Below are 16,038 nucleotides of genomic sequence, written 5' to 3' on the forward strand. Positions count from 1 at the left end.
GGGTTCCTGGGTCGGTGACCCAGTGCTTTCAGTTCTGTCACGTTTTGTTTCTGTTGCCACATCAATGTCTTCACTTCCTGTTTTGTTCCCATGTCAGCTTGTATCATTAGTCAGATTATGTTCAGTCCTGTACTCACCCGTTTCCAATCATTGTCATCATTCCACCTGTGTATTTAAGCTCCTCTGTTTCACCACTTCTCTGTCGTGTCATTGATGTTCCTGTGATGTTCGTGTGATGTTGTCCTTCCCGTGTGTTCGCTCAGTTCAGTCAGCCATCCAGTTGTCCAGCCAGTCAGTGCCCGTTCACCCTCTGTTCATCCGCTTCTTATAATAAACGTTCACCAGTCCTCACCTGCCTGCGAGTCCTGCGTTTGGGTTCTTTCTTCCACGCCTCCACCACGCGACGCCTGACAAGAGGGTGTAGAGGGCCATAGCCCCGTCCCCCAGGGCATGAAGCAGGCATGGAGGAGATCCAGGCTCCAGACATCCAGAGGCCCCAGAGTGCGAGAGCCCAAGGAGGACCACCGGAGGGGCATCTGTGCCACCCTCCTGGGAAGGGCTGAGGGGATCCCCAGACGAGGGGTCACCCAGTAGCCACGGAGCAGAAGCCAGAGGGGGCTGCACTGGCGTGCCCGCCGGCTCTGCCGGCAGCCAGCTGTGCCAGAGTGAACCGAGCCGCAGACCCCGAGGCCGGAGGCCCGAGGGCCCCCTTTGCCCCGGAAGAGGCCTGACCGAGCGACAGGCACCAGGCCCCGCCAAGTAGCCACCGGGAGTGAGCTGGTGCATACCTGAGCGCCCAGCCCCGGACCCCAAGAACCACCAATGCACCGACCTCTGAGGGCATCAGTTACCGGCAGGGAGTGTGGTGAGGGGAGATAGGCCTCCACACTTTGGAGGGCCTCGGTGTTCCCAGAGAGGTGGAGTCTAAGACCCGACCTGACATATAGACACAGACAAACAGGCACACACAGACACAAACAAGCATTCCCACCCTCATGCACACATATACAAACACTTAGCACTCACCCAACGTAGGGACAGACATACATGGACATGTACATACAATCACACTCCCCAACCTCTGACTGAGTGCCTGTTTACGCAGTCTGACCACCTGTTGAAGGTAACGTGCTAACATGGCTAATGCTAGCATCACCGCACGTAGCCCCGTTATTTTAAGATCATCTTAGCTAATGAAAGTTTTACGTCGCAGCTGTACGAGCTAGCTACCTGTTTTGTAAGCTGCTGTGCTCTTCACAAATAAAGCTGGAAGCAGCTCAGACTGTTAGAACCAGCACTGAGCCCTGTTACATTTATACAGTGTTAGAGCAATGGCTGTAACCTGCAGCCTTTAAACTAGCGATTAAAATGCTGACAGTAAACTCGTCAGTCCAGATGTTACCACATTACTTTGTGATACTTAGAGTTAAAACAACTGAGACAGGCCGATTTAAATAACAGCTGTCAGTTCTCTCATTCAATATATCAAGACTGGAGATCACACTACTGATTTCAGTTCATTTAATATGTGAGTGCACAGATTCATTCTCAACTGGACATAAATGATGATCAAAGGTTGTATATATGATGAATTCATCAAATCCCAGCCTCTAACACAGTGTGCTGAATCTTAGCTTTGAATGTCCAGTATATTCTAATCAGTGCAATGTAAGCATTCACTGAACCTACAGTATCTACACCTGTGTGGCAAATGTGTTGTAAAGATACAGATAATGAAATTTAATTATTAATACAATATACATCATGAGAAATAAAAGCTGAAATTGATTCAGTTTAGTACTTTTCTCTGTATGCTCTGTGATTATAAAGGCCTTAAATTCTGTGATATATACTGTAAATGATTTTCACAGAGGTCTTAAAGTAGTTAAATCACTGCTGATAGTCTGGTTGTTTATATTTTTACGTTTTTGTGTCTGTAGGGCTGTTTGATGACGATTTGGACTCCTCTGGGAGATGAGGACACACCCACATCTGTTCCATACTGCAGCCATGGATGGTGTTACGGCTCTGAGTCAGCTTTGGGCCATCAGACGCACACACTGGAAAACCAGCACCTGGACTTCATGCAGGAGAGACGGCCTCAGTGATGATGGACTCTGCATCCTCTACTTTACCTCCTAATCTCTTTCTTCTTTAACACACAATTAAAATCACTCCAAAAGAGTGTAAACTTACTGAGGAAGTCTCTAACTTGTACACATTTGTACTTTTACTTGTTTTATGAGTTATTTTTAAGAAGAGTAAAGTTATTCACATAAAGTTGTTATTCTTCTGTATTTATTCTTTTCTATCATGTACCACAGTCATACTGAACTTTACAGACCTGGTGAATTGGAGAAAAAAAAATCAAATCAAATCAAATCAAATCAAATCACTTTTATTGTCACGTCACATGTGCAGGTACACTGGTACAGTACATGTGAGTGAAATTCTTGTGTGCGAGCTTCACAAGCAACAGAGTTGTGCAAAATACAATAATGTAAAACAAGCAAAATATAAAAATGGCTAATCTAAAAAGTAATAAATATATGTACAATATGTAAAGGTATATACATTACTGAATGTGTATACTAAATATGTTTTTCTACGTGTGTGTGTTTGAGTGTGTATATAGTATGTATATACATGTTTTACAAATGAAATAAAGTAAACAATAAAATAAGATATATAAAATATACAGAGGTTGGTATGTGCAAAACAGTGGTATTTATATATATATAAATCATACATCATACATATATATATGAATCATTTAGCTTCAGCAGTATTTCTATTCATCTTATGAATTCCAGTCTAATGCCAATTCACTGTTTGAGTTTGTTCTTAAACTCCAGAGAATACCTCCTGGTTCAACAATCTTTTTATCTGATTATTTGCAAAACGGTTTTCTTCTGAGAGATGCTCCTGAGGCTGAAATTGAGCCCAGAGAAACAACAACAAAGTTTAGTTCCTCTGGATTTTACATGGAAAATTGTTTTATCACTCACTCAGGTGACTTCTCCAGTGTCACGGATGAGTGATGACTGTATCTCCCACTGGAAACCATTGTGTCCAGTTAAAGTCAATCGACTTTTTTAAGGACAGATGTTAGATCCTGTGCTCATGAGGACAATGGGTTTTAACTTGCAGCACAACACAAAGCTGCTATACTGGATCAACGATCAAAACACTTAATTGAGCAGAATTAAGGCAAAATGTAATATCCTCATATGATGACACATCACACATGATCCAGCATTGTTCTAAGAATGCAAACTTTCTTATTGGAAGTTTTCACAGCTGCCAGAAAGGGACAGATTTCTGGCTGGTCTTAATGAGTGGTCGTTGCTCTCTCGTTTTCTCTGGAATTGCTGCACAGAGGATGTAACACCCATGATAAGCGCTGAGGTGTGTGTCCTTGTCAGGAATCAGCCATCCTCAGCTTGGATAATTTTGCCACAAAATACGGCAGAAGGGAGCGGCCGAAGAGTGAACTGTCAAAAGTAAGTACTGAATATGATGTCACTTATTTATGTGCAAATGTGTAATAACGAAGAACATTAAAACATGACTGTTGGCCAAATGTCAGCAAAGTTATGTGACATTAGTGATGTTTGTACTAACTTGGTTTTAAAGCCTTTTCTTTAAAATATACGCCGTTCAAAAGTTGAACTTAATCTTACAGAGAATGTGATGATTTTATGGATAATTAAAGTCAGTCATATATCCACAAACACAACAAGCTGAAAGTCAGTGATGCTGCTCGGTTTGCAGTCCTGAATATCACGGCACAAGCAGGATTCACTGCACTGTTAATGTTAGCTATGTTATATTGCTGCCTCTGTTCGGTGGTGTCGAGCCAAACGGACTTTAACGTGTGTTTGAACGAGCTGACGGTTCACTCGTTAAGCTGAAAGAAAGATGCTTTAATCACAGGAGTCACACATGTGTCCACTGTACCATCTGGAACTCTTCTTGTTTAGCACTCGTAATAACACAAACACTAAATCCTCCTTCTCTTGTGCTGTTTTGTAGCAGTGTATACACCTGAGACTGTCACCTGTCTGTCTGTCCTGCACTCTCTCTCTGTTTCTTTCTCTCTGATTGTGGAATAAAAGTATGAACATGTATTTATAAGTTACACTTGTGTTTGAATCCTGCAGCTTATCACACATTTGATTTCCATGTGTGACGACAGCAAGTGTCCAGAGTGAGGACAGACTGAGGGAGCCACTGCTGCACATCATCTGTGAGGCTTTGCACCCCTGATGATCCACCAGGACAAACTCAGCAGTGTGTGAGGAAGAGGAGGAGGAAGAGCCAGCAGCAGCTGACAGATGGAGAGAATAGACAGACTGTTCCCTGTTTGTGAAGGACTGCTAGGAAAGTTTAACATAACTAATTGTCTGTCCTGAATCAGTCTTATTAGGTGATGTTCAAATAATGTTATCATTCCAGTGTTTTCAGTGTGGGAGAAAGTACTCAGGGCCTTCAAGTTACACACTATGAAAGGCAGCAACAAGTTTAATATTCAGAAACCTAAAGTATGTATCAGCAGCAGAATGGAGCTAAAAATAAATGTTTGTTTCAGTTCTATGAAGCTTTGAGTATTTTGGATTAGTAGCACTGCTGTGTTTGTTGCATCATATTGCTGTAATTGTTTATGTGCTTTATATATTCTGAGGTAAGTTGATCTATAGTGTTACATCATATTCTATAAGGATGTTATGTGTTTGTAGACTTTCTGCCCAGTTTGACCCATTTAGCAGAAGTCAGCCTGTTTAAGGCTCTGATATCTATTCTGTATGACTTAAAGCAGTTATGACATGGTCTGATTTTCTCACCCAATAAAGGAATATTTAATATATCAGTCTACTCTTCATTCTATCAGAAACAGTTTTCACAGCTCCTACATTTTCTTTTTATACATATATGTAAGCATTGAGCCAAATGTAATAATGCCAACATATTAAACGAACAATATTTGCCTCTTATGTATATAATACATCTATATATACACTGTCAAAGATACTTGTCTTTGAGTGAAGATTTAAGGTGATAGGAAATATAAATAACTGCAACTTGAATCTTTACTGAAACTCAGTATTTGACACAGAGTTCACTCACATGAATTTCACATCACATGTGCTGTACCTGCACATGTGATGTGACAATAAAAGTGATTTGATTTGAGAGTTCAAACTCACTGCTGTAATAACTTATAATGATTAATATAATTACTGTTATATTGGCCACATTATATTTACACTGACTTTAGTCTCATGAACAACATTAACTAATTGTTATTTACTAGCTAATCTTAAATGACTGTTCAGTACAGAAATGAAGCCCAACAATCATGTTTTACAGTCCTGTGGTCTCAGCCTCAGATACTTATTAAACCACACAAAGCTCGTGTAGAAACAAACAAACAAATGAACATAATGTGTTCTCCTTCATTTCTGTCAACCACACATTTCCAGCCTCGCACTTCCAGCCTTAGCGGTCTTTGAGTACGCGGCCCTTGAGGACCGTTGAGGCTGCGTACTTTAAGGCTGCAGACCGTGAATTGGGATACAGCCAATGAATTCGAACACGACCCGTGGTTTCTCAGGGCAGTCGAATCACGTGATCGCACAGTAACAAATCACAGCAGATCAGTAAGAAAGGGGCGGAGTCATTTGTGTGTGCAGGAGAGGAGTCGAGCAGAGAGAGCTGCTTTTTCATGAAACGGGAGTAAAGTAGTGAACTTAGAGGAGAGACACAAACTAAAGTATCGATCATATACCACTACCAACGTTTGGATCGATATCTGCATCGATCTGCCCACCCTTGTCTCCTGGATCGTAGCTGAGATCAGCGTGAACCACGTGGGTCTCTGCTCCCTGATCTGTTTCCTGTGTTTGGAAAGAGTTCCAGCTTCATCACGGAGTTTCTCTCGGTTTGTGGGCTCATCTAAAGGTAAGCACCGAGCTAACTTTACTGTGAGTTCAGTTCATGTTGAGTTTAGCTCCTGAATGAGGTCTTCTGCTGCTCTCCTCGGTGTCTGTTCACAGTTTATTGTGAACACGTTGAGAGAAGAGTGAGAGAGTGTTTGGAGAAAAACACCAGCTAATCATTAGCTCAGCATGCTGGGAGAAGTTGGAGCAGAAAAGTCTTTTCATTGTCCCTGCAGCTGTTTTTCTGCCTGCACCAAACCTCTACAGCCTCATTTCTATTTGAAGTGATAACAGGAAATCAGAGCGATCTGCTGCAGTATCAGGGTCACAATAAACTTTATTTTCCAGGTGAACATGTGGCCTGGGACCAGGCTATTTACTGATGGTCCTGCCTGGACCCATTTTCTAAAGAGATAAGCAGCAGATCCCTCTGGTGTCTCTGTCGTTCTCTCGCTCTTTCGTTCCTGTGAGATAGTGTCTCTAACCTTGATGCCTGCTCTCTCTCTCCCTCTCTTATTCTTTGCTGAATTTTGAGAGTTGAAAGGTTTTTGGCTCATCAGCAGAAGCAGAATATTTAAAAGCATAGAGTTTAATAAGACAAATATATTGTGGTGGTTAATATGCAGCTCTTGATTTGGGGGGAGAAGAAGAATGTTTTTAATCATGTTGTGGATTGAATGTTGGGTTTTATTTCACTTTGTTTACAGAAGATTTTCAGCTGAATGAAGAAGTTCAGTTCAATTTGATTTTATTTATGTAGCACCAAATCACAACAACAGTTGCCTCAAGGTGTTTTATATTATGAGATAAAGCCCCTACACCAGAACACAGAAAGTTCCATAATAAGATGACCCCTATGAGCAAGTGCATTGGTGACAGTGGAAAGGAAAAACTCCCTTTTAACAAGAAGAAATCTCCAGCAAACCAAGCTCAGAGAGGGGCAGCCTTCTGCAGAGACCTGTTGGGGTGAGGAACTGAGAAAGACGTGACAAAGACATGCTGTGACAGAGAACCAGAGATTATTAATAACTAGGAGAACGAATAATTTAAAAATGTGTTAAACATGATGATACCTTCTTCCAGTCTTCAGTGGTCTAATGGCGGTGCTTCATGGGGCAGGCAGTACTTATCTTAGCTCGAGGATTGAAGTCTTCTCTTGGTCTGTCTCTCTTCCATTGTTAAATCTCTTTTCGTGCCATTTTTGTTGCAACACACTACTTTCTGCAGTAAAATACTGTTCAGCTGGTGCTCATGGGGGTATGGTACCACAGTGTGTTCCAACATTGCTTTTATGCAGACACAGTGGGCTGGAAATAATCCAGAAAAGTTGAAAGACCTGTAGGAATTACTGACCAGTAGTGTATATTTTTACTTTTTTAAATATGTAAATAATTAATACAATTATACTAACACTACTAAAGTCCTGAAACAAATGTGGTGTAATGCACCCCAAGCCCCCCTTTAGATTCACCCCTGATGTTCAAAGGCATCACTGTCATATAATGTAGGGCTGCTGTTGTCAGCCTTCAGCAAGCCTCCTGATTTAAACACTATCAAACCAAGTTAACAATTCATCTGCAAAGTTTATTTCAATAAGGAGAGATCCCTTTGAAGACTTGAATAGCGTGGGAAAGTGGTGGGCATGTAAATAGAAAAGCAGCTGAACACCTAGGTCACCAAACAGATGACTGATTATAGATCTTCCTTATTGAACTTGCGCATAAACATCATTTTCACTTCTGTAGATTATGTAACGTATTTCTTCACCTTAATAAAGTAGTATGACATCATCATCATCACTCCTGTAGAAAAAGTGGGGACTGCATGGGTTTAATGTAGAATTTTATTATCATGTGCTAGTAGATCTTTTAAGATTTTTTAAGAACAAGTTACTTGATGAATCGCTGCAGCTCAAGTGGAATCCTAATAAAGATCTGTTTTGTGTCCAGCTGATCATCGCTGAGCAGCAGAGGAACATTTTCAGCCACTTGGACTCAGTCATGATGGAGGAAACGATGGATTCAACACAAAAGGTGAGGAAGAAACTGTGTGGACTTTATCAGCTGCTGTGTGATTAGGATTATAACTAGCACCAGATTTAGCCTTGTTCCTACATGCATTACTGAAATTCAAACAACAAGACGTGTAAAGATTTTTTACACGAGAAGTTTTTTACAGAACACTGAAACAAATGTTCTGTTAATCAGTTTTATATTAAAGCCACAATTCTTAATATAAGAAATTTTCCAATACACATTTTTCTTCTGTAATGTCATTTTCATTGTGGTTCTCACATCTCACATTCCTGTGCATTACTTTACAAGACATTACACTCAGACTTGCAAGAGTTTAAAACAAAGCAATTACTGGAGAGCCAGTCACTATTCCCTCAACTAGGCTAGAAGCTCATTTATCTGATGAGCCTTTAAAGACGTGCACAGCTGGATGTCATCGGCATAAAATTGAGAAAGGTCAGAAAAAGAAGTGTCAGTACAAGTGGGACACATGGGTCAAAGGAAAGACAGTGTACAGGAAATAGTGGGGCAAAGAAAGGCAACTGGAAGAAATTAAGTAGTCAAATTATCTAGGATTCGATTAGGCAATACAGGGTTAAAACCAGCCATGTAACTTATAGGAAAGCATATGCCGTATAAGTTTTTAAATAAACTGCAAACACTTGATGAGTGTCTTTTGATTTGGTTAAATCACATGCTGCAGCATGGAGAGAGCTCTCTGGTCAAACACCAGAGTAGTCTCTAAATATGCGCCGCCCTCATGTCTTATAAACACACAACAAGAGCGATTTTTACAAGAGCGATTTATTTATTTGCCCATGGGTAAGTTTGGCAATAATGTTGGTTGAAGATAAGAGAAGCAGTCAACAGAAACAAATAATAGCGCTGTTTTAACGGCAACCTCTTCCAGCTGCGAGCAAATGCTCCCTCCTCAGAGTGCGCCTCTTCAAATCAGCGAATCACAAAGGCAGTAGCCTATGTTCAGAAAAAAACAAAAACATTTTATTTAATTTTTTTAAAAACCCACAATGGTTGAGAGGGAAACAAAGAGAAACTGGCTTTTTTCCCCCCACTATAACCGTGTTTACGGGCCGTTACAGTGTTTATCCATCTTACATGACAACAAATACAAAAATAAACAAGTTGAAAATCAAAATGTCTCTTTCAGCGAACATTAAAAAAATCTCACACCCAATGTTACATCTTTTGTGCGATTTGGCAAATCTAAAATAAATAACTAAATTAATGAATAATCCCAAAAGTAGCTATATTAATAGTAATAAAACAAGAAAAGAAGGTAAAATATTCCCTGCGCAAATATATCGCCTATCGTCATTTTGTTGGACTGATGAATGTCAGCTGGAAAGATTTTACATATCGCCCAACCTTACATAGCACAAAAAGTAAGGAAATTTGTGTTTGGTGCATTATGTCTTTGAGGTAACAATGCTTCTGGGCAATAAATCCTGTTTATTTCCCCTTAAATGGAAGAAAATGCATTCTTGGGTTGAGCAGCAGAGTTGAGTATGTTGCTTAGTAACATGAAAAAATTTCCAAAACTTTGCCAAACTTCTTCTGTGCTGTTTATCGGAGGACTGAAGTCTGAAGAAACAAGATCTGGATACATTTAACAGTTAATATATTTAACAAACAGAACACTTTTCTGAGGGACCTCAGAAGAAGGAGGAAGAACCATGCACAGTCACAGCAAGATCACTGAGATTGCTGCCTATCTCCAGGAGACAGGGGGGCCCCACCCTTAACCCTATAATGGCATTTGTGTCATATTTGATACATGAGTTCCTGAGAGGAAAAACTGTAAAACACATTCTATAATTTCAAAATGTTTTGGACAAATGTCTCCTTTTTTGTCTAAAATTAATATTGTTATTAACAAAAAGTTGCCAAAAATGCCCAATGTATCAAATGCGATACAAAACATATATCATAAGCAGCATGATATCCCAAAAACATTTTTGTGGATTTTGTTAGAAGGGTTAATAAACATCTCAGTTCCAGCAAATCAGAATTTCCTGGCTATTTTTTGATGGATTGGGTCTAGGGCTGCCACGATTAGTCGACTAGTCACGATTACATCGGCTATCAAAATTGTTGACGACTAATTTAATAGTCGATGCATCATTTGAAACTTTGTAAGCTCCTGAAAGACACAGGAATAAGTAGTAGGATTTAAGAGTGGAAACAGAAGATGGCAGCAATGCATCTGCAAGGATGCCAACTGTTGTTAAACACAGAAGAAGAAGAAGAAGCAGTCTCTGGTATCGTAGATGTGTCCAAATCCAGGAGCCACATCCTTCGGAGGCCGCATTTGTATTACTTGACATGACTCAACAAAGGCTGTCCAAATTCGACAACTTCTCCAAATGCGGCTGACAAATGCGTCCTGCTTTTCCCCATATTTGAAGGATGGGTCGGGTGTATCCTTTGTGGTGCAACCTATCCCGGAATTGGCCCAGCCAATTCCAATTTCGAACAATGGCAGCAGCTTTTTATTTTTTTATATTACTCTTTCTGGGTCACGAAATAAACTTTTGGGATATTTTCAGGCGAGAATGTAGCTGTGTAAACTTCAAATACCCTCCTCGGTTTATCAAGACATCACATATTTGCAAAAGTGCTCCGACTTTTGGAGACGTCTGTTACCCACTAGCTTGATAGCTAGCCAGGCGTTAGAGGCTCACTAGAGCCGGCGAGAAGAGCGAACTCCTGGCATATCATTTTCAAACTCTCTGCAGTCTTTCGCTACTCAGGTTAAACATGACATATCACTTGTATAACTTAAAAATGTTATTGTTTGGCTTTATATAATATTTTTTTAAACATGGTAAGCCCCAGCCACCGTTCTCTATGGGCAGTTGTAATGTTTTGGATTGTATTCTGGGTCGTTTCATTTGCCATATAACTCTAGAGATCGCTTTATCCCATTCAAAAATATCTTTTTGGTTAATCTGGCGTGCTAGAGTCTGAAACAATTATAGAAATCTTGGTAAAACATTAATTTTGTTGGTTTCTGTTCTAGAGCTTATGCTCTAGAATTTAAGTTCCTCTTTGACTCGTTGATATAAATGGTTGTAATTTTTGTTAAATAGTCTTTTTGTATCTTTAGTAAGTGTTACCCCCAGGTATTTAATTGAGCCTGTTCCATTTCAGTGGTTGTGCTTGTTTGAGTTTTTCAGATGGACTATAATTATAAATAAGGGCATCAGTTTTACTTAGATTCATTTTATATCCTGTCATTGGGCCAATGTTTTTAAGACGGTTCATTACCTCCGGCAGTACATCATTGGCATAGCATGCTATTTTGTGTTCCACATCACCTTTTCACCTGTAATTTTTCAGTTTTGCCTTATATACTGGGCTAGCGGCTCCAGAAATATAGCAAAGAAAAGAGGAGACCAGGCGCAGCTCTCACTCCTCTCTCCAATGTTAGAGGTTGAGTTAGGTGACCATTAATCCTAAGCCTTGCAGTTAGATTTCATATAACGCCTGTACATTGTTCATCACCAGCTCATTAAAACCAAATTTATGCAAAACTCTATATAGGTATTGCCAACAAGCCGAGTCAAATGCCTTTTCAGTGTCAAGGCTTAGGATCACTGCCTGTTCTGTATGTTGTTGTATGTAGTTCATTATGTGTAAAGCGCGTCTTGCGTTACGTTTGACGTTTATGTATAAAGACAGCTTGATCATTATGTATCAGGTTAGTGAGTATTTTTTCCATTCGTTTTGTCATAATGGATGTATAGATACGGTAATCTACATTAAGTACAGAAATTGGCCTTAGGACCCACATTCTTTCTTATCCTTGGCCTTCTTCGGTATGAGAGATATAATTGCTTCTTTCCAGGTAGGTGGGATTTGTGCCTTTTCAAGTGCCCAATTGCATGTTTTTCTCAGTATAAGGATAAGATCCTCTTTGAATGCTTCATAGAATTCGGATGTGAACCCATGACTTCCTGGCGATTTATTAGCTTTCAGGTTTCTCATGGCATTTTCTAACTCCTTTACCGTTATTTCAGAGGCTAGTTGTTTATTCTGGTCTTCATTCATGACAGGTAAATTGAGAGTTTCAAGAAATATGTCCATTTGATCAATTCTGACATCCATAGTTTTAGAAAAGAGTTGTTTACAAAAGGTTTCAAAGACAGACTGGATCTTGTCCTGCTTACTATCTATTATGTTTTTCTGGGGATCTCTTATTTTGTATATTGTATTGTCTGCTGGACGTTTCTAAAGTTTCGATGCCAATAATTTTGTAAATTTAGACCCGTTTTTGTAATATCTTTGTCTAGAAAATAGCATCTTTTTTTCAATTTCCTGAGTGTATATTAAGTAAATTTCATTTCTTAGTTTCTTAATTTGTTCTAGTGTAGTTGGAGTTTGTTTTTTTAATGCATGGCTGCTTTCTAGCTGCCTCAGCTGTTTTTATGAATCCTGTAATTTTTCCTGGTAAAGTTTCTTTTTCCCTGAGGCAGCTGCAATAGTTTTTCCTCTTAATACTGCCTTTCCTGCATCCCACAGTATCAGTGGGGACACCTTTCCATTATCATTTTCTTTCATGTACATTTGAATTCCATTCCATTTCTTTCCTAAAATTAGCATTGTTAAGTAGGCTGGAGTTAAATCTCCATATTATATCTCTTTTGTTTTCCTGTAAGTAGGGCTGTTCGATATAACGATATATATCGGATGACGATATAATAACATCTATCGTTTCATTTTACACTATCGTTTGTTTCGTGGTGTCGCAAAATAAACTGTTTTCATCATTGTTTGTTCCCCCTGTCCAAATCACGGACAAACAGTATCCGACAGTTGTTTATGTTGTTGAACCCATTTTGCACAGAGAGGCATTTTTGAAAAATGTATTGATAACAATGTCGAATGTTATTACACAGGAAAAAAACAACTACATGTAAAATAATTACACCGTGATGCCTCTGCCTTTCTAAATGGAGGGACAGTAACTGCGTGTGTATATGTAAGCGTGTAAAACCTGAAGATAGTCAGATTAACAGTATTTCGTCTCTATCTGCCATTGTAGATATTCATCTCATGTAAACAATAACGTGGCGCACACCGTGATGTGAAAAAAGGCACATACCTTTGACGTTGCGTGACGAACTCTGTATTCCTCGTCCACACGTAAACGCAAAAACTGAGTTTTAAAAAACCTCTGTTTTCGGTGATTTGAAACGCCGTTTACGTGTGGACGAAAGACCCAAACGCATAGAAACAGCTGCGTTTTAAAAAAATACCCGTGTAGGTGTGGACGTAGTGTAAAAGAGTTCGTAGTGTATTTTATTACTACCTGTAATTTATTGCAATTTTATTGTATTTGTTTAATTGTTCACTAAATGTTTGACGTGTGAAATGAACCGCAATGACGTTTGAAAACAAAATATGGGTGTGTGTGGTTGGAGGATGTTTTGTTTTTGTTTGGTTTTTTTTGGGGGGGGGGCGGGCGTTAAGATTTTTCTTGTCAAACAAAGGGGGGCCTAGCAAAAAAAAGTTTGGGAACCACTGCTTTAGACGGACAAATCATAAACTCTATTATCTTCTTGTAAAAAGAAAAAGGTACTACCACGTTAATCAAAGATCCTTCTATCAAAATATAACCAAAATATATCTACCCTCCTCATCTTTTTCTTCGGACTGTCTGGACTTTAAGTCTAGGGTCATGGACCCCCTTTTGATCCTCTACCTAATCGTAAAAGGTAAGCTGTGAAAATGGGCATGGGTCACAATCAGCCAAGGTTTCGGTGAAGGTGTGATTACATAGAGTATCAATACAGGGTCCACGGGAACACTCCCATAGGGCTTAAAATCTGGGACTCTCCACCAGTTGGAGCTGAAGAAACTTCTCGGATTAGAGGTGAAACATCTTCAAGGAAACTTAAAGAAGTCCAGACGCTTTAGACAACGATGACCTGGAGGACTGAGAGCCTTCACAGACATATTGTCCTCTTTCTTTTGATCTAGTCACTGTTTCTATATTTATAACAAATATTTTAGGGAATCATCTAAAATTCTAGTGGCAGTTGGCATCTTCAACATATTTCAAGTGTTAATGGAGGGAGGTTCAGTTTGTTTGAGGACTGCATTTCACTCACTGCCTCTGTATCTCTGTCACTGCAGGACCAACATGGAGAGAGAAGTCAGTGCTCTCAGGAGGCCGACAAACCTCACAGAAATAAGGCAGAGGAAACATACAGCTGTGACGAGTGTGGGAAGGATTTTACTGGGCAGTCTAACCTGAAATGTCATCAACTCATCCACACTGAAGAGAGACAATTTAGCTGTGACTTGTGTGAAAAATCTTTTACTAAGCCTGAACACTTAAAAACACACCAACTCATACACTGCAGCGTTAAAGCGCTCAGCTGCGATCAGTGCGGCAGAGTTTTCACTCAGTGTAGCAGCTCACCGATGTATCAAGTTACCCACCCTGGAATTAAGGTGGAGGACTGTGACATGTGTGGAAAAACTTTCAGCCAGTTAGGATACCAAAATATACAACTGCCCATTCACACGCTACATGGTGATTACTACTGTGATCAATGTGGCAAAAAGTGCGCAACAGACACAGAATTACACCACCACATGTTTACACACGCTATGGAGAGACCTTATAAATGTGGCCTGTGTAATAAGGCTTTTATAACGCTACGGCTCCTGAAAAAACACCAACATATCCACACCAGAAAGAAACTCTACAAGTGCAGTTACTGTGAGGTATGTATTTTTCCTCGTTTATTTATTTTGACCTTAATTGACAGGACAGAAAGAAAACAAGGAAATGATGAACAGGAAACTGTTTCGAAAAATTCTGTAAAATAAACTGTGTTTGCCTTTTAGGGATTATGCTGCATATAACGGCAGTGCTGGGCAGTTCATCAAATTCTAATGTGCTATTTATTAATTCTTGCAAAAATGTTGAAGGAATTCCCTGACTTACACTGTCTTTGTCTCTTTGTTTAGAAGCAGAGCGACACAGATGGATCCACTTCTCAACCCTGTCATCGCTGTGGTGGTGGGAAAGCGTTTCGTTGTGACCTTTGTGGAAAAACTTTCAATCAGCAGCGGGGCCTAAAATTACATCAGCGTAGACACACTGGAGATAAAATGAACTACTGCAAAGAATGTGGGAGAGGCTTCCCCACCCCAAGTGAATTAAAAATACATGAACTCTGTCACAGTGGGGTTAAAAAGCACCTCTGTGACCAATGTGGGTCATCCTTCACCACTGCATGTGACCTTAAAAAGCATAAACGAGTCCACACAGGAGAGAAACCATACAAGTGCAGACACTGTGACAAGAGCTTTTCACAATCAAGTTGTCGTAACCTTCATGAGAGTACACACATTGAAGGGAACTTCAGCTGTGACCAGTGTGACAAGAGCTTCATGAATCTCAGTTCATACTCCAAACACAAACGATCGCACTCTGTTAATAAACTTTTTCACTGTTACCAATGTGCAAAAACATTCACTTCATTATCTGCTCTGCACAACCATCGGCGTGATCATGCAGGACTGTGATCACTCTCATCACTGGATGACAATGAATCTGCAGAGACAGAAAGATCCTCTTCCTGTTTCAGGGTCAGACTTAAAAACCTTGAGATCAGGCTCCACAGAGTTCAGATGGAATCTCCTGTAAAGAGTGTCAGCTGATGTCACACTTGGACCTGTTGGGGTAGCTCTGATTTATGGACCTGCAGTGAATAAACCTGGATGTTACATTTAGGAAGCTGCAAGTATAGATATGTACATCAAGTTTTTTTTTTCCTTTGAGGGATTTTAATATTCTAAAATGTTATCCCTGTTACATTTTAATCTTTGTTCTCTAGTAGTGTTGTACTTTTTACTGCATTATAGAAGTTATAGGAATACATTTTATTTTATATTACCAAACTGATATTGTTTCAAAACTGCAGATGTGCATAGAAACATTTTTTTACATTTCATTTTAACTTATTGCTTTTTTCCCAAATCTAACTTGTTTTCTGAAGCAACAACAACTGCTGTGACTTTGTGTCCAGAATAAAGAAACTCAAGCT

At 39.7% G+C, this 16,038-nt stretch overlaps 2 protein-coding genes across 2 annotated transcripts in view; one reads left to right on the plus strand and one right to left on the minus strand.

Annotated features, from left to right (window-relative positions):
• The window catches only part of LOC134634825 (zinc finger protein 224-like), a 212,177-nt gene that overhangs the window by 13,656 nt on the left and 182,483 nt on the right, over positions 1-16,038 (minus strand). The window lies entirely within an intron of this gene.
• On the plus strand, positions 5,686-15,751 carry LOC134634826 (zinc finger protein 227-like). Its single transcript, XM_063484243.1, has 4 exons — positions 5,686-5,961; positions 7,889-7,972; positions 14,114-14,710; positions 14,957-15,751. The coding sequence occupies exons 2-4, from the start codon at positions 7,940-7,942 to the stop codon at positions 15,515-15,517; spliced, it is 1,191 nt and encodes a 396-aa protein (XP_063340313.1). The 5' UTR covers positions 5,686-5,961; positions 7,889-7,939; the 3' UTR covers positions 15,518-15,751.

The sequence above is a fragment of the Pelmatolapia mariae genome, linkage group LG9, assembly GCF_036321145.2.
Source record: "Pelmatolapia mariae isolate MD_Pm_ZW linkage group LG9, Pm_UMD_F_2, whole genome shotgun sequence".
Lineage (NCBI taxonomy): Eukaryota > Metazoa > Chordata > Actinopteri > Cichliformes > Cichlidae > Pelmatolapia > Pelmatolapia mariae.

Excerpts from the sequence above, each read along its gene's own strand:
- LOC134634826 (XM_063484243.1), top strand. The coding sequence starts at position 7,940 with ATGATGGAGGAAACGATGGATTCAACACAAAAG. Across the intron at positions 7,973-14,113 it reads CGATGGATTCAACACAAAAG|GACCAACATGGAGAGAGAAG; the intron begins GTGAGGAAGAAA and ends CTGTCACTGCAG. Across the intron at positions 14,711-14,956 it reads ACAAGTGCAGTTACTGTGAG|AAGCAGAGCGACACAGATGG; the intron begins GTATGTATTTTT and ends CTCTTTGTTTAG.